At 59.3% G+C, this 23482-nt stretch overlaps 8 protein-coding genes across 8 annotated transcripts; 4 read left to right on the forward strand and 4 right to left on the reverse strand.

Moving 5' to 3' along the window:
• Positions 1-871: 871 nt before the first annotated feature.
• GGS23DRAFT_596798 (uncharacterized protein) lies at positions 872-1702 on the forward strand (the record flags this gene model as incomplete). Its single annotated transcript, XM_051518528.1, has 2 exons — positions 872-1029; positions 1129-1702. 2 exons carry the CDS (start codon positions 872-874, stop codon positions 1700-1702), a joined length of 732 nt encoding a protein of 243 aa, XP_051371738.1.
• A 2797-nt stretch (positions 1703-4499) lies between these two features.
• Positions 4500-5052, reverse strand: GGS23DRAFT_49160 (uncharacterized protein). The gene has a single exon (XM_051514402.1). It carries the CDS (start codon positions 4863-4865, stop codon positions 4581-4583), a length of 285 nt encoding a protein of 94 aa, XP_051371739.1. The 5' UTR covers positions 4866-5052; the 3' UTR covers positions 4500-4580.
• Positions 5053-5772: 720 nt separating this feature from the next.
• Positions 5773-7379, reverse strand: GGS23DRAFT_49214 (uncharacterized protein). Its single transcript, XM_051514406.1, has 3 exons — positions 7030-7379; positions 6496-6943; positions 5773-6191 (listed from the first exon to the last, which is right to left on the reverse strand). Exons 1-3 carry the CDS (start codon positions 7283-7285, stop codon positions 6014-6016), a joined length of 882 nt encoding a protein of 293 aa, XP_051371740.1. The 5' UTR covers positions 7286-7379; the 3' UTR covers positions 5773-6013.
• A 499-nt stretch (positions 7380-7878) lies between these two features.
• Positions 7879-10084, forward strand: GGS23DRAFT_49235 (putative citrate synthase). The gene is made up of 5 exons (XM_051514407.1): positions 7879-8190; positions 8271-8468; positions 8596-9345; positions 9427-9509; positions 9656-10084. The coding sequence occupies exons 1-5, from the start codon at positions 7982-7984 to the stop codon at positions 9712-9714; spliced, it is 1299 nt and encodes a 432-aa protein (XP_051371741.1). The 5' UTR covers positions 7879-7981; the 3' UTR covers positions 9715-10084.
• Positions 10085-11645: 1561 nt separating this feature from the next.
• On the forward strand, positions 11646-13865 carry GGS23DRAFT_49155 (MFS general substrate transporter). The gene is made up of 3 exons (XM_051514400.1): position 11646; positions 11787-11979; positions 12031-13865. Exon 3 carries the CDS (start codon positions 12101-12103, stop codon positions 13781-13783), a length of 1683 nt encoding a protein of 560 aa, XP_051371742.1. The 5' UTR covers position 11646; positions 11787-11979; positions 12031-12100; the 3' UTR covers positions 13784-13865.
• Positions 13866-15040: 1175 nt separating this feature from the next.
• On the reverse strand, positions 15041-17200 carry GGS23DRAFT_49359 (FAD binding domain-containing protein). Its single transcript, XM_051514417.1, has 2 exons — positions 15445-17200; positions 15041-15388 (listed from the first exon to the last, which is right to left on the reverse strand). The coding sequence occupies exons 1-2, from the start codon at positions 16934-16936 to the stop codon at positions 15135-15137; spliced, it is 1746 nt and encodes a 581-aa protein (XP_051371743.1). The 5' UTR covers positions 16937-17200; the 3' UTR covers positions 15041-15134.
• Positions 17201-18669: 1469 nt separating this feature from the next.
• On the forward strand, positions 18670-20641 carry GGS23DRAFT_567900 (uncharacterized protein). Its single transcript, XM_051516367.1, has 5 exons — positions 18670-19088; positions 19223-19237; positions 19435-19775; positions 19837-19890; positions 19993-20641. Exons 1-5 carry the CDS (start codon positions 19034-19036, stop codon positions 20173-20175), a joined length of 648 nt encoding a protein of 215 aa, XP_051371744.1. The 5' UTR covers positions 18670-19033; the 3' UTR covers positions 20176-20641.
• A 315-nt stretch (positions 20642-20956) lies between these two features.
• Positions 20957-23456, reverse strand: GGS23DRAFT_567905 (uncharacterized protein). Its single transcript, XM_051516368.1, has 3 exons — positions 22727-23456; positions 21386-22631; positions 20957-21323 (listed from the first exon to the last, which is right to left on the reverse strand). Exons 1-3 carry the CDS (start codon positions 22799-22801, stop codon positions 21163-21165), a joined length of 1482 nt encoding a protein of 493 aa, XP_051371745.1. The 5' UTR covers positions 22802-23456; the 3' UTR covers positions 20957-21162.
• Positions 23457-23482: the final 26 nt, after the last annotated feature.

Here is a 23482-nt window from a genome sequence, read left to right on the forward strand (position 1 = left end):
CCGCCGCGGGCGTTGGCACCAGGACAAATGAGATCCAAGAGGCTCGAGTCGGCCAAAGGTACCATAACGTGGAGATAGCATGCTTGCCAGATGCCCATCCCCGATGGGACTGCGTAGGTCTAGATCGGGGATGGGGGTTCGGCATACCTGCGTCTTGATCGTGAGTCTGACATACAGGGAGGTTCCTTGGGGTCGCGCAGGTGCATGACCACTTGTCGGGTCTCTCTTATCGTATCGAGCAACACCCTGCACTCATGGGGCTGACCGGAATCCGAGGAAAAAATAGGACCGACCTGGCGCGCTCAGAAGAGCCTACGTTCTAGACCGGCCCCCGAACTGGTCGCTGCAGAGACCTCGTGGCTGGGCTCTGCTGCTGTGCCCTCCAAGGGACCGCAAAGGCCGTCGAGCGCCGACCACGCTAGAGACGTTCGATTTCGAACTGCTGTTCCCGCGTCCTCTCCGCCCTCGGCAAGTGGCGAGCGGCTAAGAGAATGGGAACGCCGGCGGGACATGGTCGTGCGTTGCTGGGCGCGCCGAGACAGAAAGAAAAAAAAAGAAAAGAAAAAAAGGAGAGAGAGAGGAAGAGAGAGACGACTACCGTGATAAGATATATTGTGTTCGGCTACCCGTGCCCCCCTCGAGCCGGAGATATTATTCGAAGGGATTTTTTAATATCTCAGGGATACTTAATATCCGGACTGGCGGGTAAGACAACCTTCTCCTGCGTGACGCGCCCCAGATACGCCTCTACCGCCTCCTGCAGCTAGGTAATAATTTAACACACACGCCTACGACATTATTTGCGGCTACCTCCCTCGTCGCCTTCCAATAGCTTTCTACTCCCTCTCTCCCCCTTCAACCTCTTTTCACTATGGCGAGACAGAAGCCTGCAGCCGGGCCGAAGCATCGAAAGGCTAGCACGCCGGCCAGCCAGATAGACGACGGCTACGACCCGACGGCGGTGACGCCGGCCGACTTTGACGGCTTCCTCGACCCGCTCCTCGACGGCTCCGCCATCTTCGACGAGCTGTCTCAGCAAAGGCGAGCCGGCCCCGGCCAGCCCTCCCCCCCCCCCCTAAGCGAAAGAAGAAGAAGACGACGCAGGTTTGCTGACCTGCACCTATACAGTTTCTTCTGGGTCGACAGCACGGACACGTCGCGGAACCGCATCAACGGCGACGATGCGCCGATGGCGTCGCTGCACCACATCTCGGGCAACCTGGCGCTGGCGGGCGCGTACCCGCACGGGCTGGACAGGCTGAGCACGGCGATGCCGGACTTCCTGAGCAGCGCCAGCAGCACGGATCAGCCGACGGAGGCGGACCAAGGGGGAGCGGGCGGGGGAGGGAAGAACCGCTGCTGGGACCACGGATGCAACGGACGCGAGTTCTCGTCCAAGAGCAACTTCGTGCGACACGTCAAGGAGCGGGCGGGCACGAGCGCAAAGGGGGTGTGCCCGCTGTGCGGGGCGGTCTTCACGCGCAACTCGGCCAGAGACACCCACCTGGCCAAGCAGAGCTGCAACAGGATCCGCCGCTATTCCAATGGGCGCCCGCGCCCCAGCCGTCTCGCCGTCTTGGGCAACCCCCGCGTCACCGCTGCAGCGGTGGCTGCGACGGACGACGTCCATTGGCAGGCCGTCGACTGGGGCTCGGGATACGTGGATGGCACCAGCGCCACCATGCCGCCGCCCCCAACCTGATGCGCCAGCGCCATGTAGGTAGGTGCTGGGTGCATAAGGCGGTAAGCTCGGGAGGGTAGAATTCCAGCGGACGCGCGCGCGTGTGTGCGAGTGCGTGCGTGAGTGAGCGTCAGTGAGTGTGTGTGTGTGTATGTGTACGTAGGTACGTGTGTGTGTGCGTGTGTAAGCTGGGCGGGTTGCTGTGGGTGGGGTGAGCGGACGATGGGGGGGGAAATCGGTGCAGGAGGTGGTGTATGATTTGGAATGGAGAGGGGGGCAAGGGGGACACCTCCTACGCCCATCGCCACACGGGCAGAGCAAAGCAGACGGGACGAACCTTGGCTTATACCCCTGCCAACTGAGGATCTTCGTCGAAGGCTTGCCGGCTCTCGGGACGGACGCTGGGAGGGGGGGAGCACGAGGGACGGGCACAGAGGAGAGGAGCATCGGTTTTGGGAAGATCACGACGGCGCTCACCCTTTTTCGTCGGCTACCGTAGCGGCCGCAGATCGCGATGAAATCAAGATAATGAGAACAATTCCATCGATCACTGCAACCACATCGATCGCTCAGCGGGTTTGGTAAGGATCGGTGCCTAACGCCCCTCGCATCCCCCTGCCCGTGTGCGGCGGCGCTTCTTGGTGACAGCGCCGATGTCACCACGCCGGGTCGGGGGTCCCGTCCAGGGGCGGCAGGGCGCTCCCACAGACAGCCCCCCCCCTAGCTGTCAGCGAGCGACAGGCGGACAGGTAGGCCTGTCCTGTGCCTGGCTACAGAGGGGCGGAATGCCTACTGATTGGAATGGAAATAAAACGAAATACCCAACTGACAAAAGGGTGGGGGGTGAAGGAGGGGGGAGGTCGGGATAGCTGCGGTGAACTGCCTAACCCGCCTACCTACCTAGGTACCTCCTTAGGTACCTACCTGCCCACCTTAGGCACCCAAACACCCTCCGCATCCACCGCAGATCCGAATTGCCTATGGCGCGGGGATCGATTTGTACTTTTCCCCCATCTTCCATCTCGGCTTCGCATCGCTGACAACCCTCTTTACCCTCTTCCTCTCCCCTGGGCGCTGCAGGCGGCTGCAACTCGCTGTATGTCGCTGGAAATCGCTGTCGGTCGCCGTAAGTCGTGCCAAGGTCGCTGCAAGTCGCTGCAAGTCGCTGCAAGTAGCAGTTAAGGCTCAAGTGCTCACCTGGGCGCCACGGCGTTGGCACTCGTCACTCCTCACTCGTCGCTCCTCCCAGCACCACGCAGCACAGCGACGGCGAGCTGGCCGCGGACCGACTTCACGGCCAGCACAATCGACAACCAAGACCGGTATCTCGAGGCCCGAGGCCAAAAGCAACAGAGGGCACACACACCGTCGGGCCACTCACGACGCCGACCAGCCAGCTCCCAACCCCACCTCCCGCCCTGCCCCGGCCGCATGGTAATAATATACCGCATATGCCGAGGGGCGAGGGAGGGATCAGAGCGAGGGCCTACGCTAGCCACAGGCCGAGCCACCTCTTACCCACTTCCCCCATTAGGAAATCCGGGGTTCTCCCGCGTTATATACTCTCGCCAGCGCCGTCCAAGACGCCCACGCCGCCTCGACGCACAACGACCTGTCCTCAGGAATATATGCTCCGTCGCCTTTCTCCCGTCCCGCGATCCAGACGCGCCGGGGGGGGAATACCTACTACCAGACACGTCCACGTGTTCCCTACACCGCTCTCTCCTCACGCGGCGGGAGAAGACGCCGCTGGGCCTGGCAGAGAAATAGCCCCAACTACCTCCTTGTCTGTTTCTGGGTTTTTCATCGTCGTTATTGTCTTCGTGGCCGTTGCTATTGTTTCTGGCTGTTGCTGTCGTTGTTGTGGCTCCTCTTGTATCATCTTCCCATCCCTAACCAAAAAATTACCGTAATATACCTCACCCGTCCAATATTCGTACTAGCACAGGCTTACCCTACTGTCCACAGGTCTGCTGCTCTGGTGCCCGGCCACGCGGAGGCGCTGGGCTCTACCGTGAGCATCGCACCCATTGGATGGGGAAAAATAGAGCAAGGAGGGTTTCTTCCTATGAGTCACGATGCCTGACGCCTCTGTCCGCCGGGGCAGCGACATGAGTGGCAACTAAAAAAAAAAAAACAAATACGAAGTGACGTTACAGGAGCTGATGGATAAGTCATGGGGGCTACGTCCCATTGGGGGAGGGAGGAAGGGGGGCCGCCGGCGATGGCATACGTACATCACCCCTGGCTGCTCTCGTCCGGCTCGGGTGGAGGACCTACGAAGGCTCTAGGCTCTCCCGTCCGTACGCAATCTAGCCCAACAGTTCGTACTTTCGTGTGCCGTATTTCGGACCATACCAACAGATGAACCCCCTCTAACCAATCATTGCCGTCATGCCAAGGGATCAGCGAGAGTTCCCACACGCGTCCCGCCCTCATGTGTAGGAATCCATCCTCGTGGAGGGCTTGTTGGGCCTCGAGGGTGGGTACTGCGCTTACTAGGGTTCTCTCTCCGCGTGCCCGTTATCTCGAATCACAGGCGGTAGCACCAGAGGGCTGCAGCCGGTATCCGGCATCTCTATCTCTATCATCTCCACGGAGTCTGGAGGAACCCTCTCCAGGGAGCGTACCAAGGAATCTCGATGGCGGAAGCACATACCCGCGAGAAGGAATTCGGAGACTTTCCGACGACATGGTGGCAGCGGTATCGAATCAAACCGGCGGCAACGCTGCGTAACCCAGCCAAAGCCGGGGACACCCAAACTCGCTGCTTAGCTAGGCGTGTATTACAAAGAGGTATAATAATACCTTGAAAAGACCCCAATGGCACCCAACTGCAGCCGGCCGTCTAGACATTGGTCGACTCGAAGAGGTAAAAGAGGAAACCTCATCGCCATACTCACGATTTGAAGGAGGAAACGTACGAGAACGTCAGGTCAGAGTTACAACTCAGCCCGACGTGCGTCGCCGACTCCTCCCAAAAAGAGCCCACGAGGAGACTAGAGACCACTTGAGGCCCCTCCCTCCTCCCGTGAGCGAATACCGTGCCTTCAATGTGCACGTTTTTATCATATGGCCAAGCGTCTAGGCTACGTACGGACCACGGGAAAAAAAAAATGAAGAGTACTTTTGCGTAGGCGACGGCAGTGCTGGGAGGGAGTGGCTTGCGGAATCGGGTGCCCATCGACGCCTTCTGGGCCTCGTGGGGATTATATGTAAACTAGCTGAAAGCTGAAGTAACAAAATATTACCGAGGAGGAGGATGCGGACGAAATTCGGGGTTGCAAGAGAGACGGCCACTTTTGTGTTTCTGTAACTAAGAGACTGAAGGGAGGGAATAACGCTGATTTTCCCCGGCGGTGTACGGGTTCATAGCGAACCGTCTCCTGTATTCCCCCCCCGCTCCCCCCCGCAGAATTTGCACACATCATCAAGCGCCAGGGAGAGACATGATATCGATGTAGAGACGCGAGCAGACCTTATCGGATCGCCGCCAGCGTGTCCCAGAATTTGCTCGTCCATGGACTTGGTGCTATCTACTGGAAACGTGGGAGGTGATGACTGCATGTGAGAATAATACCGAGCAGAGTCGACGACGACGATCCCTCTCCCTGTATCAACCGTGCCGTGTAGTGTATCCACTCGATGCTGATCGTTCCGTAAATGTAGTCGACTGCACGCGGAAAACCGGTTTTCGAGCCTGGGAAAAGTCCACGTTGCGTATTTATCCTTCACATGTCAACGGAAGGGGAGCGAGGAGGGGGGGGACCCTCTGGCTGGAGAAAATCCTAACTGCCGCCAACCACACCCTGTCGACACCCTCTCGCCACCCTACGCCATCACATATTTAGTCGGCGGTCCCTATCGCCCGCGGGAAAACAAGGTTGGCAGACGATGAATCTGGTATTTAACAGCTTAAAGTGTCTATAGTTCCGGGGACCCGCCGTGGCACGGCCGAGCTAGAGAGAAGGAAGCGATACAAAAGAGCACGAGCGCCCCCCGAATCGAGAAATGATAGACATTGATCGCTTCTCGCGAATTAAACAGACCCTCCGCCTCCGCCTAATGATCGGCACGACGCACGCGCACACACACAGGCGCGCGCACATACATTTCTAATGCCTTCAGCCAGCCAGCCAGCCGTACTGACAGAGGCGCGCGCGCAGACGTAATTGAATCCTGCTCTCGTCGCCGACGATCCTCGCTAACGCAAGCCGCGACCGCCAACCCGCCACCCACCCAGCCCTCGGCTTATTATTATTAATTTTTTTCTTCTTCTTTAGTTCTTTCTTGCTTCATCCTCCCATCCTCCTCCTGCGCCCAGGACCCGATTCAGTCGTCGAAGAAGACCCAGCAGCGGACCTCGATGGAGCGGCGCGTCGGCGCGTCGTCCGGGCTCGCGTCGTCCCAGAAGGCGCCGTGCGGCGTCACCTTGGTCACGTCCGAGTCGAACGACGAGAACACCAGCGCCTCGTCCACGTCCAGCCGGCTCACGTAGTGGTACTTGTACCTGCGCGCCGCCACGCTGTTAGCCAGCCAGCCGCCTCCCCCCCGGCTTCTTGGTAGGTATTGCGTCACCGCTATTGCGGCGAATGCGGTGGCGAAGGCTGCTGATGGGCGCGCGGCCTTTCTCACCCTATATGGCTTGGGGTGGCGGATGGGGGGGGAGACAAAAAGAAAAGGAGCAGGGAGGAGCAGGACGGCTAGGACACGGAGAGGAGGGTAGGGCAGGGAGAGACTATGATGAGTATGAATGACCAAGGGGAGGAGGAGGAAGAGAGAAAAAGGAAGACGACGGGACGGGGACGGCGTACCCGGGGTCGTACTTGACGACGCTGTCGTGCTTCTTCTCGCCGCGGATGGCGATGCGGGGGTCGTTGGCGGGGTAGACGCGGGCGAGGTGGGAGTCGTAGCCCCAGCCGGGGACGGCGCTGTGGTCGATGAAGCAGAGGGGCCACTTCTGGACGGGGCGGTCGACGGTGCGCCAGACGTTGACCTGGGCGTAGCGGCGGCCGCGCGCGATCCGCTCGTCCGCCACCTCGCCCAGCACCTCGCGCACCCCGTCCTCGCCCGTGACCGCGTCCCGGTCCACGTGCGCCACCGGCAGCGCCGCGTGCGACAGCCGGTTCGCCGCGAACTCGCCCGCCCGCATGCTGTTCTGCCGGATCCGGAACACGTACGGCACCACCGTCTCCGACCCCGTCACCTGCCGCACCAGCTCCGCCACCTCCTTGAAGTACACGTCCTCGATGTACTTCTTGCCTGCCGCCCGCCGCCGCGCGTCAGCCACGTTCGCGTACCTACTGGGGAAAAGGAGACATGAGTCGCGGGGTTGGGCACCCGCGCACCTTCGGGGTCGTTCCCGGCCAAGAACTGCTCCGGCGTCAAGGAGGACTTGTGCTTGACGATGCCGTAGCCGTTGCTCTCGTAGTTCGGCTGCGGGTCCAGCGTCCGCATGTCCTGGACCTCGATCCTGACCTCCAGCGGGTCGTGGACGTTGGTCTTGCCGCTGGCCCAGTCGATATAGCCTTCGGGTCGGCCGTCCTTGGTGCCGTTCCACATGCCCATGAGGCCAGTGGTCGTCGCGACGCCAGCAGCAGCCATGGTAGAGATTCAGGTAAGACAAAACAATAAACGGGCTACGAGCGAGAGAGAGAGAAAGTCTCTGGCCCTGGTAGTATGGATGGGGAGATGAGCCGAGCGCAGTGCGGAGTAGAGGCCATACTTTCTAGAAACACCCGAGCTGCTGCGAACTATTATATATTAACTTATCTCCAAAGTCTTCGTAGCTGAATACTCACATATCATTACGTTACGCCTCAAGAAGCGTTATCTCCAAACGCATGTTCTAAGATGCCGTGCCACGGTCGAGCCATTCAGGATTTCCGGATTCTAGGACTGGGAGATATTGTCTTACCCAGGATTTCCGGATTTTTGTACCTGGGGAGATATCCTCTTCGGGATTGAAGGATTTCCGGAACTTGCCAGTGGTCGAGAGCAGCCGACAACGGGGTTTATCCAAACCGACCCCGAGAGCCAACGCCGCAGGACGGACTTGCAAGGAATCACACACATCGTCCATCCTATCTTCCATATTGTAAGTCTCTCGAAAACCATGTAATCATGCTCGCTCTCTATTTCTCAGTCCCTCCCTCGCTCTTTTTTTTCTTTGTCTCTCCTCCTCTCGATTTCACTCTTTCGGCCTCCCTCTTAGCTTCACCTCGTCCCCTCCCCCCCTAGTCGGATCGCCCCGGGTAATCTCCACGCACGCATTCAGCCAGCCGTACCAGCAAGCCAGCAATGGAGCACCACCTCGAGGTAACCGACTCCCGCACCGGGAAGTCTTACAAGATCCCAATCGAGGGCGATTACATCCGCGCCGCCGACGTTGCCCGCATTGGCAGCGCGGAGAGCCGAGACGTCGCCGCCTCGAAGGCCGCGAGCCCCCTGCGCATTTTCGACAACGGCTTCCAGCACACGGCGTGCATGGAGTCCAGCATCACCCACATGTGTGTTGCTATCCACCTGCCTTTCATCTCTGCCTAACGTCCACTACTGTCTGCTGACAGGAAGCTTGGTCGGTCAACAGAGACGGTATGCTTGGCACCATACGGTATAGGGACTTTCCCATCGAGACTCTGTTCCACGAGTACGACTTCGAAGACGTAATGCACCTCCTCATCTGGGGGCAGATCCCCACGCAGAAGCAGAAGGACGACGTCCGCGAGCTGATGGCCGAGGCCATGGTCGCGCCCCAGACCGTCAAGGACGTGATCTCGGCGTTCCCGTACGGAACCCTCTTCTTCCCCCGCTCCCTTTTCAAATCCTTGACTCAAATCTCGTCTCTCTCTCGCAGAGGGAGGATCAGCCACAATGACAGCCCGCCCGACTGTGTAACTAACCGCCGCTTCCAGCCGCGACGCCGACACCTTCCCGATGCTCATCGCGGGGATGAGCGCGTTCACGGCGAGCGACGAGGTCATGTGCAGGGCGCGGCACCAGCAGAGCGCCGTGTTCCACGGGCACCTGGCGGCGGCGGACGCGGCGCTGGTGCGGACGCTGGGGTACCTGGCGGCGACGATCGCGCTGGTGCACCGGCGCAAGAAGTGGGGGGCGGCGGGCGCGGCGGCGGTGCCGGACGCGCGGCGCTCGCTGGTGGGCAACCTGCTGGGGATGATGGGGACGGAGGAGGCGGGGCGGGCGGAGGCGTGCCTGGCGAAGCTGTGGATCCTGTACGCGGACCACGAGATGACGAACTCGACGGCGGCGGCGCTGCACGCGGGCTCGACGCTGACGGACCCGGCGTCGGCCGTCGTCGCCGGCGTCGTCTCCGGCTACGGCCCGCTCCACGGCGGCGCCATCGACCTCGCCTACGACGCCTTCCGCCAGGTCGCCAGGCCCGAGCGCGCCCCCCACTTCGTCGAGCGCGTCAAGGCCGCCCGCGGCCGCCTCTTCGGCTACGGCCACCGCGTCTACCGCACCCGCGACCCCCGCGTCGCCCTCATCGAGGAGCTCCTCGCCCAGCACCGCGACGCCGTCGAGGCCAACCCCCTGCTCCGCGTCGCCGCCGCCATCGACGCCTACGCCAGCCGCGACCCCTACTTCGTCGAGCGCGGGCTCAAGGCCAACGCCGACCTCCTCGGCTGCTTTCTCTACACCGCCATGTGAGTTTGTCTTCTCGCGCGAGCAGTTTCTACGCGGAAAAGTCACCCCCTAGCGCTAACTTGCACGCTCTTCGCGCGTAGGGGTTTTGACACCGACATGATCATCGCCATCACCATCTTGTCGCGGGCCCCGGGCGTCTTGGCGCACTGGCGCGAGAGTCTAAGTGAGTTTTTACCCCTTTTAATTTTTTTTCTCTTTGATTCTGTCTACTTTTTAGTCCCCCACCCATCTCCTCGGTTCCTCTCCAGCTACGCACAATTATCTACGTATATCCGAAGCACACGGCCTCGTCGCTAACGAGCCGAGCAGCGCAGCCCGTAAAGCTGTGGCGTCCGCAGCAGAAATACGTCTCGCCGCCGGCAAACTAGGGCCAGGGGCCTCACATGATTGCTGGCTTCGCGCAAAATAATAATAATACCTAGGTAGATGGTCTATAACCGACTGAACGTAGTTTGGGGCGTTGGATAACCCTGTCGTTTTTCGGAACTTTTGTTCTTCGTATTTTACTCATTGTACCTATATGTTATAGCTGTCGATATTATCATACCTGTACATTAAGCTCCATCTGTTGGGACGGTATTTCTGTCCCGTCACTCGCAGCCGCGCCCCCGTGGTTTGCAGAAAGGGGGGGGTGGGTTGGCTCCCCCCCGCGTAGCAGAACCGGGGTAATATCTGGGGTCAGACAGGTCGGCTTCGATGCTACCAGCTAATCAGTAATCACTTCGTTCGATCGGAAAAGTCTCCAGCGTTCGTGATTAGCTACCTCGACGGGAGATATCCGGTTGCGACGGGCCGGATGGGGGACCTCCCCCTCCCCCCTCCCTCGCCCTCCTTTCCTCTGATCCGCCCGTGGCACTCCGCGCCTCCTCTCTCGCGCCCGCGACGCAACGGGCCAACGCCAGCCCACGGCCAGCCCACGCCACCAGATATCGCGATTCGCACTCGACTGTTTTTCCGTTGAGCCACGGAACCCAAAAACGTGGATCGTCCCCAACGAAGGCGAGAGGGGAGGGAGCCATTGGGGGCCACAAGGGTAAAGAGTGAGACGGAAGCGAGCCGTGAGAAACTCCCTCCCCCCCGCATGCTATTCGGGCAAATGGATCGATCCGGTCCCATTGGGTCGAGCCAGATTTCCGACGAAGCCCCGTTCATAATCTGCCGTCCTGATTGCTTGCGGATTGCAGGAATCGGCACCGACCTGCCATCATCCCGTTCAGCCGGCGTGGCGTGTTCTGCAAAAAAGGGACACCGGTCCCGGTGCTCCACACCGAGGTGTGGCGTGGGCTCCGGCTTATCTGGTACCGTCGCATCGATCGAAGGCTTCTAGGCGAGCGAGGAGCGGGGGAGGGCTATATCCGTCCAGAGACAACCTCCCAACTCGCTTAGGTCTCCCGTAACCGCACCGGATAAGCGAGGGGCGTGGGCGCGGTGTAGACCCCTGCCCGCGCTCGCGATGCCGATTCGACGGCGGAGTTTCCTAGCCAGCAGAATCAGCGTCGTATTGCCCGATGGCATGCTGCCAGCCGAAGGAATAAAGAACACCTGCCTGTCTGCGCGGTTTACGGGGCGGGCGCGCGCTCGAGGGAGCTCGACAAAGCCGCATGCTTGCTACGTCGACTTCGCGAAGCCCCCGAGGCCCTTATCCGAGCTTCTCACGCTGCAGCACAACTCCTCCGTGTTTCTTCGCGGGCTATGTTCCTAATCTCCCGGCCGCAGTCCCCCATTCCCGTATTCCTTCATTCCAAATTCCGTCTCCCCACGGCTTCGCTCGTCCGCCAAGTCGGGTCCTGCTCTTCCCTCGGGCACAAAACAGTATCATCATATATTGACCTGATAACAGCCCGTTGGAATGCCAAATCCTACCTTCTTGCTCACCCAACGGTATCGTCACCCTACAATATCTCTCCCTCGGCTCTACTGGTAAATGATGCCGTCGCGCGCGGTACTAGGCCAGGAAGAGGATCGGCCGGCGGCGCTGCTTATCAGATGTCGGTCCAGCATATATGCCCGGCGGGGGTGATATCAGAGGCCTAGACATACCCATAGATGAGCAGAGTTTTCCCATGGGTATCAGCCGCAGCACGATGATTAGGCCGGTCGACGAGCTGCATTGGTCGACGAAGGTCTAGTAGGACTAACCCCGTCAGCGCCTTTGAAGACGATAAGCCCGGCGGTGGGGGGTTGCTGGCCAACGTGACTCCTTTGAATACGGGATCGCTGCGACGCTGCACCGCCTCCGTGTCAAATCTCAGCGCGGGCTCCTTGTATCTCGTCTGGCCGCACGCCCTCCCTTGCGCTAGGTACGTCTGCCACGCGACCCGAGGCCAGACCCTTCTCTTTTCCCGTCAGCCCAAAATATCCAGCGTTCTAGACGTTGGACGTGTCAGAGATGCCAGGACAGCCACGAGAGAGGAGAAGTTGACGCCGCAGGAGCGCACAGCCTAGGCTCCAGATTAGCTGTCACCGTCGAAGGCCCGGCACCAGGCTACCGGACCGGAATCCGCGCCTTTTTTTATGAAAACCCGAGATCCGCCGTTCGCTCTGGCGACGATAAGTCGCCAGAGATTATGCTGTGGCATGGCCAGAACGTCACACTTGGAGAGGAAAAGACGCCGACTGGCCCCGGCCTTTGGGTAGGTATTTCACGACTGCTTTAGGGGGTATAATTGACATCTCGAGCCTAGCAGCAGTGTAACGCCCAAGTGAACTCCGGACCCAAAGCACTTGTGCGTTGAGATCTCCCCCAGAGTAGCCATGGATGCCAAGAGAGACGTCGTGCTGGCCGAGAAATACGAGGCGCCCGTCGCGCCGCCGGGAGAGCTCGCCGGCCACCAAAAGGGATCCGGCGGCGTTGTCGCTGTCGCTGCCGTTGACGAGAGCGGGAAATCCCCCGGGTCCCCCTCCGCCGCCGCCACGGTAGCCGAGCCGGAGCCGGAGCCGGTCGTGCCGCGCTTTACCGTCTTCACGCCGCGGCAAAAGCGCCTCATCGTGCTCAGCGCCGCCTTCAGCGCGCTCTTTGCGTCGTGGACGGCGCAGGTGTACCTTCCGGCGCTCGCCATCGCCGCCGCTGACCTGCGTGTCTCCATCGCCAAGATCAACTTCACCGTTACCTCCTACATGATCCTGCAGGGGGTCACGCCCGTCTTCGTCGGCGGGCTCGCCGACGTCGCCGGCCGCCGCCCCGCCTACCTCGCCTGCTTCCTCCTCTACATCGTCGCTAACGCCGCCCTCGCCAAGTCCGACAGCTACGGCAGCCTCCTCGGCCTCCGCTGCTTCCAGTCCGCCACCATCTCCGCCACCCAAGCCCTCTGCCAAGGCGTCGTCGCCGATATCGCCACCGCCGCCGAGCGCGGCCAGTACACCGCCCTCGTCGCTATGCCCGTTACCCTCGGCCCCAGCCTCGGCCCCGTCATCGGCGGCGCCATCGCCCAGTACCTCGGCTGGCGCGCCATCTTCCTCTTTCTCGCCGCCTGCGCCGCCGCTAACATCGTCATCCTCGTCGGCTTCTTCCCCGAGACCTGCCGTAACGTCGTCGGCGACGGCTCCGCCCTGCCGCCCCGGAGCAACCGCACGGTATGGCAACTGCTCCGCTACCACCGTCGCCGTAATGCCGCCGACGACGCCGAGAGCGGCAGCGGCACCGCGCCGCCGTCTCCGAACCCGGACCGGCCCGGCGCGCCGCCCCCACCCAAGGCGCCCAGGCGCATTACCTTCGCGTGGTCGAAGCTGCTAACCTCGCTCGTGCTCCTGGTCGAGAAGGAGCTCGGCCTGCTGTTCCTGTACGGCGGCTTCGTGTTCGCGGGGGTGTACGCGGTGGCGACGGCGGTGCCGAGCCTGTTCGCGGCGCAGTACGGCTTCGACGGGCTGCAGACGGGGCTTATCTACCTGCCGATGGCGGCGGGGTCGCTCGCGTCGGTGGCGCTGGTCGGCCGGGCCATGAACTGGAACTTCGCGCGGCACGCGCGGCGGCTCGGCCTGCGCGTCGACCGCGCGCGCGAGGCCGACCTCGCCGACTTCCCCATCGAGCGCGCCCGCGTCGAGGTCGCCGCACCCGCGCTCCTCCTCAGCGCCATCGTCATCACCGCCTGGGGCTGGGCCGTCGAGGGCCACGCCCACGTTGCCGTCGTCTGCGTCCTCGTCTTCCTCCTCGGCCTCGGCCTCGTTAGCGCTGTCAGTGTCTTCAATGCCCTCATCGCCGACGTCCGCCCCGGAAAGACCGGCGCCGCCAGCGCCGCCAACAACATCATCAAGTTCCTTCTAGCCTCCGCCATGGCCGCCGCCATCGAGCCTCTCATCTTGGCCGTCGGGCCGGGCAAGGCATACTCCATCATCGCGGTGCTGTACCTCATCTTTTCGCCATGTCTTTACCTTCTCGTAGTGAAGGGAGTGCAGTGGCGCAAGGAGCTGCGGCAAAGAGAGGGCGGGAACGCGGATTAGAATTCAGGGGTTAGGTTGAGTATAGAGTAGATGATTCGTGGGAAATTTGTACTTAGACATGCTAGGAGGTCATTAATTCCGGTGCCTTATTCCTCATCCTCGTGCGATGATACCTCCCCGTTCATTTCTATTGCGATGTATGCCTGTTTAGTCCCAAGGGCCCATGCCCGAGCGTCTATGTCGATTGCCTCAGGGATTTCTTCCTCAGATGGCGGCATGTGAGCGTCCCACTCCAGTAGCCTCTCCTCCCCGACCCCAACACCTCGCGCGTTGGAGCCAAGAACGACGCTCGCGTAGGGGTGCGGATCTTGCCGGCCTCCTCGGCGCAAGGCGCTCTCGCCCGGCTGACGGAACAGCCCCTTGTCGACCCAATCTTGGCGGCCAGCGTCAACGTCTCCTTCACAGTGTAGCAGCCACCTTCCGCGAGGTGGTACTCCGTATCGTTCCAGGACACCGGCGACCCTCCCGCTGCCACGGGCTCCGCAAGTGGCAGGTATAGTTCCGATAGGTCCCGAACATCGATGTTGTGCCGTATATTCACCCCTTTCCCCATAACGAACACTCTCCGCAGCTTTAGAAAGTTATGGAAGAGGAGAAAGCTAGTATGCTTTGCTAGGACTTTCCCCTGGCCGTGAATTGCCGCTGGAGCAATGGTTGCTACCCTGATGCGATCGGACCCGGCTCCGAGCACGATATTGCCGGCTTCAACGTGTGGCACGTCGTCCAGACGCAGGGTCAGCTCCACGATGCCATCCCAGTCATCTACACTTTCTTGAGCCGCGACCCGAACCCGCGCATCGCCGACGCCTCTCCGGTCTCACCAAAACTGCGTACCCACTATCAGCCTGAAGAGCCCGGAGGTGTGGAGCCAGTAAGCGGCAGGCTTTCCCGATAGCCCACGGGCCAGGCCACGGGCGATAGCCCCGACAGAGGGCACGTTGTCGTCACTAGCGGTTGGGTGCGTGGAAATGACGGCGTTCGCCGCAGCCGTCTCCTCCAACGACGCCAGTTGCGCCGGTACCGTCGCCAGCGGCTATACAGCTAGAAAGCAGCCATCTCGAGGTACAAGACTCAAAGACTGGCATAACGACCTTGATCGTCATACTTACGGGATGAGAAACATTCCTTTAAACACCAGTAAGATACATGGATTCCTCGGATAAAACCAGTCTTTTTACTCTCGCTTCTTCAACAAATGTCGCTGTGTGGCGCCATCATAAGGCCATAAACGCTTCGCCAAGTAGGTACCTAGCAACTAACCTCCGTTACCGCTTATCATGAATCATCGTGAGTCTTGTTGGGCTTTGGGCCTCTGCATGAAGCTGGCCAAAAGGTACAACATCTGAAACGTCTACACGAGCAGAAATACGTTGCGCAAATACAGCTCAAGCTCTGAGACCGTCTCAGGCCCCAGCGAGACCATGGTACCAACCCAGCCGTCCGGCCTCACGAGTACGAGAGCGCCCGCCGTAGGCTCAATTCCGTACCGCATATATGCTGCTCTACCTTCTTGATCAAAGTACGCACGGCCGATGGGTTCACATCCAAGCACCTCGTACGGCGATGAGGCAGGGGCGGGAAGAATCGTCACAAATCTCAGACACCCTACCTTCTTATTAGCCCAGTCTCAGGAGTATACGTACAAATCTCCCAATACGAACCTTTGGAAACAAGGGTCTGGAATGACCACGATTTCCTCACGCCTCGGTATACTACCTCCGGGACTGCAGGCGTGCCGTCGGCTACGAAAACGAGTACTGTAAAACAGGCAGTATTTGGTAGCTCGCGCATCAACCTCGTGGGTTCAAATGTCCCCGGCCGCAGGAGCGTGACATCCGGCGCTCTTACTCCTGGTCGGACTAGCTGCTGTGGGATGCGGAACGACCCGTCGACGTTGAGAGGGTTGGTCTTCCGAACCTCGTAGGAAATTCCCAATCCGCTGCTAAACGCCCCAGCCTCCGCCATAAGATCTCCTAGGATCGCGTTGACGTCGGCCCCGGGGTCGCCCTGCCAATCCTCGGGGAGACGATTCGTCATAAGCCGACTTATATCTTTATCATACTGGACGAGCCGTTGCACATTCGGAAGCCGCTCCGCTTGGTATGTTTCGAGGATTTCGGGCCTTGCCAGCCCCCTCAGCACCAGACTTAGCTTCCAAGCGATATTCACGGCATCATGAATGCCGGTATTCATCCCTTGCGCGGCGCCCGACGAGTGGGTATGGCAGGCATCTCCAGCAAGGAAGACGCAACTGTGAGCAAAAAAGCTTCTGGCTATACGCTGCCCTACGGTATATATAGTCCACCAGTCGACACGCTCGAACTCGATGTGAAAAGGCCGCATGGCCGCAATGGCCTCTTTTACAGCAGCGGCCTCGTCGAACCGGGAGTATGCTTTGGCTCGATCGCCGGTAAATGCATACCCTATTCGTGTCGCGCCGTGATCGAGAGCGACCCAAAGCACGTTCCCGTGCGTCGGTGACTCGACGGAGCAGTAGGTACGAGGCTTTGGCATGTCGGTCTTGACCTGGCCGTCTACTCTCACCCACTTATCCTCGCTCGTAGAGCCGTCGAAAGGGATATCGAACAGTCGTCGGACAGACGAACGTCCCCCGTCGGAGCCTATCAGATATTTACACTTCACCGTCCGGTATGTGCCGTCGAGGTGGTTAAGGAGGACTGTCGTAACCCGATGGTCTGCAACGGCGACGTCTTGGTCAACCGAAGCAGCGGTCAACTCGACTGGGGCTTCTACTTGCACGCCGTAATTTTTCATCGCGTTTCTGAATATCTCCTCTTGGAACTTCTGCCGCAATACGAGGGCAAAATTGAAGAAGGTGTCCTTCATCTCACGCATGAAACTCCATCCTCGGCCGTGAACCTCTTGGCCGCGGGCATCGTAAGCCACCGTGTCGCGGCAAGCGAAGCAATCCTGCAGCAGGTCGTCGGCGAGGCCCAATTGGTCAAGCATCTCGCTTGTCCGAGGAAAAAGCGTAATGGCACGGCCGTACGCGTCTTGCATCGACTTGGCCTGTTTCTCGACGATGCGCACGCCAGAGGCACCTCCAAACTTGGCAAGCTGGAATGCCGTGATCAGACCCACCGGACCGGCTCCGACGACGAGCACATCCACATGTTCCGTCTCTCCATCCATGGCCCCGAGACCTCGTAGGATATCGATGTGCGTTAAACGAGATATGATAGAGGCACACCCGGGATTTACGATTCCGGATAGCCGGTCGACGTCATGGAGGATTTATGCCTCAGCGGAAACAGACCCGCCCGGGTCGCAATTTGGAGATGTGAACAATCCCCCAGATTTCAGGCCCTCGGGTCTGGCTAACGCCCCTACCTCAAGCGTCACGTACTTCGATGATACCGTAGCGTCCCATCGGTGCTCGCCTATCATGGGCAGGATGACCTCGCATGTCTAGAGGGGATAGTCAGGTCACGACAATAGCGCCCTCCCCCAAAAAGCCATTGGGGAGAGGATGCCTTCGTTCCATGCAAAGCATCACGATGTAGAGTTGGGAGCCGACGCGCTACATATTACTTGTTGTCAAAGTCGACTCCATGCCGAAGTCCACACCCAGCGAGTCGCACGCATGGCTGGGTAAGCATTCATGTATGAATTGGAGGTGACAGAGCCAGAACTAGCCGATGCGACTGACGCGGGTAAGATATGTGCTATTATATGATCGCAATGGACAATGCTGTGGTAAATAGGGGGGGTTGCTCCCCGGCGGCTGGCGTGACCATGACACGATACAACCCTCGACACACCGGGCATGACGAGACGACTAGGGACCTGGGTTGGGTATGTGTGTGTAGTATGAATCGACGGGGAGCTGAAACGACGAGCACAGTCATCCAAGACAGCCACGCGCAGATATCACAAGGCACGGGGAGCATGATGTATGTTTGGTATGCATGCAGAATCGGCCGCAGAAAACTTGGAGCGGGTAGAGTGATTGGGGTATCGGTCGGGTGAGCAATTGAAGGCTTTCTAGCGTCCCATCGACGACAGCAAGCCGGGGAGAGAGAGACGGGGGGGGAGGAAAAGAGAGAGAGATGGAGAAGGGGAAGAGAGATGGAGAAGGGGGAGAGAGATGGGGAAAGGAGAGAGAGGGAGAAAGGGGGAGACAGAGTGAGGAAGGGAGAGATAGGTTGAGGTAAGTGAGGGAGAAAGACGAGCTGCCCAATATTCGACAGGATAAGTCTGTGAGGCCAGGTAGGATAAGTCGAATCCGTTCGGTTAGGTGCCTACGCCTACTATATGCGAATATGCGCACGCGAGCGTACCTCTAGCACATAAAGCGGCGGCGTTTACATACGTTTCTACCTTTAGTAGGATGGAGGTTATACGTATACGATACCGCAGGCAGCCTCTTATAGGCGCATAATACCATGTAGATGCACCGCGGGGCCGCCGTCTCGTCCAATTCATGGCATTGCGCATTGCGACCTCCCAGATGCACGGGCGCGTACCTACACAATGTACCCAACGTAGATCAGTAAGTGACCCGGCACGGCGCGGAGGTGGCAGACTACATCAGGTAGCATGCGCGGTACATCAGGTACGCCAACACATGGTGTCCCAGTTGGGATCCCGTTCGTTTAGTACCCCGCACACGTCATCATCCAATAGGTCTGGTCTGGTAACCTGGTCTGGCCCTTATCCGGCGGCGGCAGCAGGGGAGGAAGGGGAACATCGACTGGGCGAGCTGCGGGCGCGTTCAGCTTGGCTAGGTCCGTTCCAAGCTTCGCTAAGTGAAGGCCTGCCTATAGCATCGCCGTCTCAGGCCTGCTCTAGCAGGTATAAGGCCATAAGGCCACGCAAGTTCGGCACCTAAGCTACCTCTCTAGTGGGCCTGCATAGGAGCCCTCCCCCAAGCGACCTCCGCTGAGTACCTGGGGGATACCTGGGGCACAGCCCTCTACCTCCCGTCTCTATCGAGAGGGCAGGGCGGGTGGCGAGTAGTTAAATGTACCGGCTGGCGGGATATCTTAGGTACTGGAGGCCCCCCGACGAATAAATACCTAAGAAAAACCCCCCTGCCTTGAAAACATGGATCCTATATACACCCCTTCTCCCTCTCTCCCCCCTCGCAGAGTCCGACCCTGATCCCCCCCTTCGTCGCAAGGAGAAAAAGAAAGAGAGAATAAACAATCCATCGTTATCAAATAGCCATAGACAGTCCAGTCCCATCCTACCCTCCGCTGCCCAACCCTACCCAAATCTCGAATCAACATGTTCGGCATCGGCAGAGACGACAATGACGACCGCCGCGGGGAGAGACAGCCAGGTAACCCCTCTTCCCCTCCCCCCCCCCTCCATCCTCCCCCTCCTCCTCTCTCTCCACCCCCTTTTCGCCCCGCTCGTGATCCTCAGGGCGGTCCCTAAGCTGACTATTGGTGCCCGCGATGTAACCGTATCTAGATCTCGGCGGCAATGGTGAGTGCATATGTGCCGTGATAAGTCGGCAGCCGTGGGACTGGGCCGCTCGTGGCTAAGACCGGTCTGCCGACGGGCGTCCGTGGCCACCGCCCAGACTCCTCCCCCCCTCCCTCCCTTCGCGCGCGCGCGTGCTCGTTCGCTCGCTCGCTGGTTGCATTCTTCTGACTCTCGAGGGGGTGGCGACCCAACCGCAGTGACCCACGGCGGCGCGTACCCAGCGGGCGGCTACGCGCGTCCGGACGACGACGACGACGACATCCGCGGCGCCGCCGACCACGCGAGTCGCCACGCGGGCTCGTCCGGCGACCGCGACCTCTTCTCGAGCCTGCTCGGCGCCCTCACCCAGAAGAAGCAGGCCTTCGTCGACAAGAAGGACGACGACGACCTCGACGAGGAAGACGCCGTCAGGCAGCACAAGCGCTACTTTGACAAGGACGACGACGACGACAAGGACGCCGACGACAGGAGCATGGGCTCCGCCGCCGCCATGCACGCCCTCAAGATGTTCACCGGCGGCCAGTCCGGCAACTCCCAGGTACGTCGCGCGTCGCTTGGGCGCGAGGAGAGGAGAGAGGTGGGCTGACAGCTATGCCCAGGAGAACAACAGCCAGAGCGCGTTTATAGGTCTCGCCATGGCCGAGGCCAGCAAGGTACGTTTCCCTCCCCTTTCCACCCCGGGCTGTCCATAATCGGCAGTCCCAGCAATTCGGGCGTCTGCCAACTACGTACTCTATTCTGACCGGCCCATGCAGCTCTTCGACCAGAAGTCGTCGCAAGGAAAGGTATCTAGCGGCGCCAGTAAGGAGTCGGCCGTGATGCAGGCCGGCGAGATTGCGTTGAAAATGTACCTCAAGAGTCAAGGCAAGGGCCAGTCCGAGTCGTCGAGCTCAGGCTCTGCCATCTTCAGTCTGGCTTCCAAGTTCCTGTCCAAATAGGCGGATACGCACAGAGAGCACACTAAAGAATATGCTACCTAGATGCTTAGCTAGCTAGGTTTTCATCATCCAGCTGAGAGGCAGAGGTCGGGCAGCAGACAACTATCTAACTGCCCACGACCAACTGCCATCATGAAATGTAGATTCGCCGAGTCCCATACTATCATTAGCCGTGAGTTCTGCCTCTATGGCAGGGGCTGCCGGCGCGATACATGACGCTTCTAAGGAAAGCCGTTTATTGATATAAGACTGCCCGGTGCCCATGAACAAGAGACCCGTCTCTAAAGTGTGAAAACCTAAGACAACCGCCACTACGGGTCCGGCTGCAAAGATTTCCAACGCCGTCCCTCTCGTTAGTCTAGTGAAAGCGAGCGAATGAGTGGCAGAGAAATAGAGGGATCGAAACCAGACACCCCAAGGAGAGGCGAAGATAGGAGACAAGAGTGACGAAATCTGCATTAGCATTCTCGATTACTTCCTCGCGATGTACGTATACGTCTAAGAACAATAATAAAAAGCAAGGAAGAGAGAGAGAGAGAGAGAGAGAGAGAATCCACATATTTCGTTGCCTTGCAAGACGTGGCGAAATAAAAATCCCATGGTTATAGCAAACCCACGTCCCTCACGTCCTAGGTATCTCGAGAATGGAAACATCAGAGAAAAAACGTTAGGAGAGGGGGAGTAGGGAGGGGTAGGGAGAAGAGGATCATCAAGAGGAAGATAGTAGTCGTAAAGAACACAACCAAACCGGTACCGCCGATTTTGTCCCAACACCAAGCCTGCCTTGCCTTGCCTTGCCTTGCCTTGTCTTGCCCACCGTGTCCCGAGCAGAATCTGCCAAAAGGTCCCAAACAAACTAAGCACGTCGTTTTCCCCACAATGATTCCCCATACGCCGCAGGCCTCGAGATCTAATATATACCGATAACGTCTGAGGACGATAATATCCAGCTAGAAAGGTCAGCTCATACCGTATTACCTAAGAAGCTCACGGCTCGGCCATGGGCACTGGCGGTCCAGGGCCGGCATTGCCGCCGCCGCCGCCGGCATTTCTCTTCTTTTCCTTCTTCGCCCACCGAAGGCCGCACGCGTTGCAGAGCGTCTTGGGCCCGCTGGGGCCCTTCCTCCACTCGGGAGAGTCAAGCGTCCCTAGTTCCGTGTCAGCATGGGGTCGTGACCACCTGTAGCCTATACGGTTTCGTGATACATACCACAATCGGTGCAGACGTATTCTTCGGCGATTTTGATCTTCTTTTTCTTCTCGCCCGTTCTGGGGTCTCTGTCTATCGGGATTGCGATACCCACATCGCCCTTGATCAGAGTCGGGCTAGAATTGCCCGTGGTGATACCGCGACTCCGCTCCCCTTCCACGTATCTCAGGCCGGTCAGCATCTCGATAGTCTCAGTATGCGATGCACCCTCGTATCTCGCCATCTTATCTCTGATCGAATCCGGCCGGTTCCCTGCCGTGACACCTTCGAGATTTTCTCTCGTCAAAGCTATGTTGAGCGGCGTCGGTCGTTCCGGCGGCGGCATCGCCTGCGAGTCCACCACCGCTGGTTGGGTAAACACGGCAGGGCTCTGCGAAGAGGTAATTATGGTGTCGTCGGACGGAGTAATGTCGGATCGGCCCTCTTGACTGGTTAACCAGCTCTGCTGAGACGCTTCCTCCTCCTCCTCCTCCCTCCTCAGCTCCGCGATTCTTCGCCGCAGCCTCTCGTTCTCAATCTTGTGTTCTAGGAAGGAGTCCAGCAACGACGCATTCCTGGTCGGATAGGGACGCGACATCATGAATACGGCCTGGCAGAACGGGGATTGGTTCTCCGGATTCGGCGCGAATCTCGCCGCGGCGATGTGGGCATGCCCGACGGACTCGAAGATGGCGTAATCGCCATCCTTCTTTTTGAGGCGGTAAAACATGCGCAAAGGGTTGCCCGTAGCTATAGATTCGTTCATCTCGGTGGTGAAGGTGCCGACGTCGTCTGAATGGATCAAATCTTTGACAAATCGGTCGACGAGCTCCTCCGACCTATAGCCAGTCAGGGGTAAAACGCTTGGCGATACGTATTTAATTCTCCCGTGGGCGTCCAGAAGTTGAAGCAAGTCCTTCAACTCCTCGATGACTTTGGCGGGCCAATTCCTCCTCTTGGTGAACTCGGTCAGAGTGCTCCCTCCTTGTGCGCTGGGTTGAGGCGGGGCGACGAAGCTCGGAGTTATTATACCTGTGGACGGCGGGGGCCCGGAACTGGCATCGGCAGCGGACGCAAATGGTGCAGCACCGTTTGGCACCAGCGCCGCTTGCGGGTTCACTCCTGCGGCCGACGGTGGTGGGAAATGCGGCGGCGGGACCGCTCCGACGTCGCCGAGGCCGTCGATGCTCATCGGCAGGCCCTCGAAGTTTGCGAATAGGGAGCTATCATAAAGCGACATCAGGTCGTTCTGGCCGCTGTTGGTCATCTGTTGCCGCGCTTGCCGTTAGACAGTCTGGGTAGGAAAACAGCGACACCACGGATCTTCTTCTGAGGGCCTACAGGCATGTCGGGAACACTCACCGGGTTCATCGAAGCCGGCGCAGAGAAGTCGAACATGCTGTTGGGGTTTGGCGGCGGCGGCGGCCCGTGGTCCATGATGGCGCGAGTGGGTCGTGGCGGCGGCAAGCTGGACCTGATCCGTTGTCGAATGCGAGGCAATGGAGAGGTGATTCTTGCAGGAGAACCCGAAGCGCTCAGATCTGTGCAGCGAGAGCATCGGGTCACTCGAGCAACGAATGAGAGGGCGAACAAACGGGCGGACAGATTAGATCAATCAATCACTCAGGCATCCAGTTACTTAGTAAATCACATCACATTGAGCCGGATCTAGTTGCGAGGCTTGTCCCTTTCATAAAGAGAAGCCGAGGATGTTCTTTTCTTTTTTTAGAAAAAGAAAGGAGAGGAGAGAGAAAGGAGGAGAGAGAAAGAAAGCAAAAAGGAGAAAAGAAAAGAAAAGGGCGAAAGGAGATATATAGGCGGAAGAGGTCAGGTACTCGGTCTGAGGAGGATGGCGAGGAGAGCGAAGGAAACGAGACCGGTCAAGCAGCAGGAAGGGATCCTAGGCAATACTCGCAATGCCTCCCGAGGGTCGATATACGAGGGAGTGAGGTATGGGAGCAGGGAGGCAGGTTAGATATCTCGAGATACGCATGGAGATATGTAGGTATTGAGAGTCGATGGCACGTATGTGGGCAGGTTGGTGAGTGGATGAGCAGATGGATATGGTGGATGGTGGAGGGGGAGGGGGGGGGGGATGCAGCGGTGGGTTGGTGGGTA

The sequence above is a fragment of the Durotheca rogersii genome (assembly GCF_024521655.1).
Source record: "Durotheca rogersii strain YMJ 92031201 chromosome Unknown GGS23scaffold_10, whole genome shotgun sequence".
NCBI classification, from domain to species: domain Eukaryota; kingdom Fungi; phylum Ascomycota; class Sordariomycetes; order Xylariales; family Xylariaceae; genus Durotheca; species Durotheca rogersii.